This window comes from Cottoperca gobio, chromosome 18, assembly GCF_900634415.1.
Source record: "Cottoperca gobio chromosome 18, fCotGob3.1, whole genome shotgun sequence".
Classification (NCBI taxonomy): domain Eukaryota; kingdom Metazoa; phylum Chordata; class Actinopteri; order Perciformes; family Bovichtidae; genus Cottoperca; species Cottoperca gobio.
Genome location: NC_041372.1, coordinates 471,135 through 473,141, shown reverse-complemented (window position 1 = coordinate 473,141; position 2,007 = coordinate 471,135). Strand labels below are relative to the sequence as shown.

Sequence of the window (2,007 nt, the reverse complement as noted above, 5' to 3'; positions counted from 1 at the left end):
GCCGGAGGTTTCACGCACTGCACCACCAACCCTAATCTGAGAGGATGGGAGGGGGGGGGGGGCAGGCATTACTCAGGCCCAACCTGACGGAGAAATGCAAGTAGCAACCACACCCGTGTGTGTTGGGGGGGGGGTCACTTTAAACGGTACATCAGCCTACAGACAATAGAGTGTTTTGTAGTGTCCATAATAATGCAGATATGTTGACTTGTTTTAAATGCTCTTCCCAGCAGACCGCACACTAACAGCTGCTCAACACTTCCTCCTACAGGAAATATAACAGCAACACAAATATATAAATACATACAAGCTTCAATTCAATACACTTTATTGGCATGACATGAGTCATGTGTTGCCAAAGTACAATTACCAACAAACACAGTGAATAACAATATTAGTTCATAGACAATAAAATATAAAGTAACATTAGAATGTGACTGTAACAATGATAACAACCTGAAGACATGCTGATGTTTGTATAGATGTTAATAAAACAACATATTAATGAGATGCAGATCATCCTTACGAGAGTCTTTAGAAATATGTACGAGCAGAACGGATTAACAAAACATGGCATAGGAGATTTACACCTTCAGGTCCGAAGCAGATCAGGTGTAGATGAAGGACCAACACGGAAGTGAAAGGGGTGTCAGTGGGTGTAGCTCCACGTCAGTTCCTCACAGGTGTGTTTCCTTTCCCCGTCTTCTTCAGGTGGTGGTAGTTGGGCAGGATCTTCATGAGGAAGTCGAGCTGCAGAGTCTGCGGCTGCAACAGAAAAAGCACCACCCTCAGTGGCAGCACGACACCGCTGTGCGACTCTGAGGCGCAGACAGCAGACTGACCTGCGGCTTCTCACTCTGCAGGCGGCGGGTGCAGCTGGACCCGTACACCACCGTGTTCTCCGGCACCACCTCACACGTGTTCACCTGGCAGCAGGCGCCCACGATGCAGCCGCTGCTCAGGATCACGTTCCTCCCGAGATCAGCTGGAACAAAGTTATTAGAAGAAGGCTGTCATACTATTACACATGTTTCACTCACACCTCGAGTGTTATAATGTACTTTAAATACTTCTGGGATGTGATCCACATACTGACTGATATGATTAATAAAGGATCATCCGTAGGATATTATATTATTAAAGGATTATTAAGTAGCGTGGTGTGCTCCTCGCAGGAACACTTACAGAACTTACCTTTAGACTCGATCACGTTGTTGTCTCCGATTTTCAGAGCTTGAGACACTGCGATGAATCGTGAAGGATCGAAACCTCCATTATTATTTCGTGTGATCACATGAAATCACTTTTATCAAGAGTCAGGACTTTTGAAAAAGGAGGGAAAATGCTAAAGTTGGATTTATTAAATGTTTTTTCACACTGCATATGTTTCAACTTCAAGTTCATAGATAAAATAGTGCTGCTTGTAGTTTTTCTGATCATACTCTATTCAGTCAGTTTGTAATAATCGTCCTATGAGCCCAATACATATGGGCTATGTATACTTATTACTTATATATATATATATATATATAATATATACATAATATATATATATTATATATTATATATAATATTATACACATACAATATATATTACATACATACATAACATAACTATATATATATATAGCATACATACATACATGACATAGATATATATACATACATACATATATATATATTATATATATACATAGATGTATATTATATATAATATATATATATACATACAGACATATATATATATATAATATATATACATATATGTATAAGAGAAGATAGATATATATAAATATATATATATATATATATATAGTATATATATATATATATACATATATGGTGTACATATATGTATATTATATAATATATATATATACCATATATGTACATAGATGTATTATATATATGATTATAGACATATATGTACATATATGTATATATTATATCTATATATTATATATATTATAGCATATAGTACAATATTATATATATATATAATATATA

The 2,007-nt window shown here is 35.7% G+C and overlaps 1 protein-coding gene across 1 annotated transcript in view; it reads right to left on the bottom strand.

Annotated features, from left to right (window-relative positions):
- Nucleotides 1–311: 311 nt before the first annotated feature.
- Nucleotides 312–2,007, bottom strand: part of LOC115023942 (dynactin subunit 6-like) — a 3,367-nt gene continuing 1,671 nt past the window's right edge. The window contains exons 2-4 of the mRNA XM_029455310.1: nucleotides 1,195–1,269; nucleotides 843–985; nucleotides 312–765 (exon numbers count right to left, since the gene is read on the bottom strand). Coding sequence (XP_029311170.1) covers nucleotides 670–765; nucleotides 843–985; nucleotides 1,195–1,269 — 314 coding nt within the window. The 3' untranslated portion in view covers nucleotides 312–669. The remainder of the gene's footprint in view (nucleotides 766–842; nucleotides 986–1,194; nucleotides 1,270–2,007) is intronic.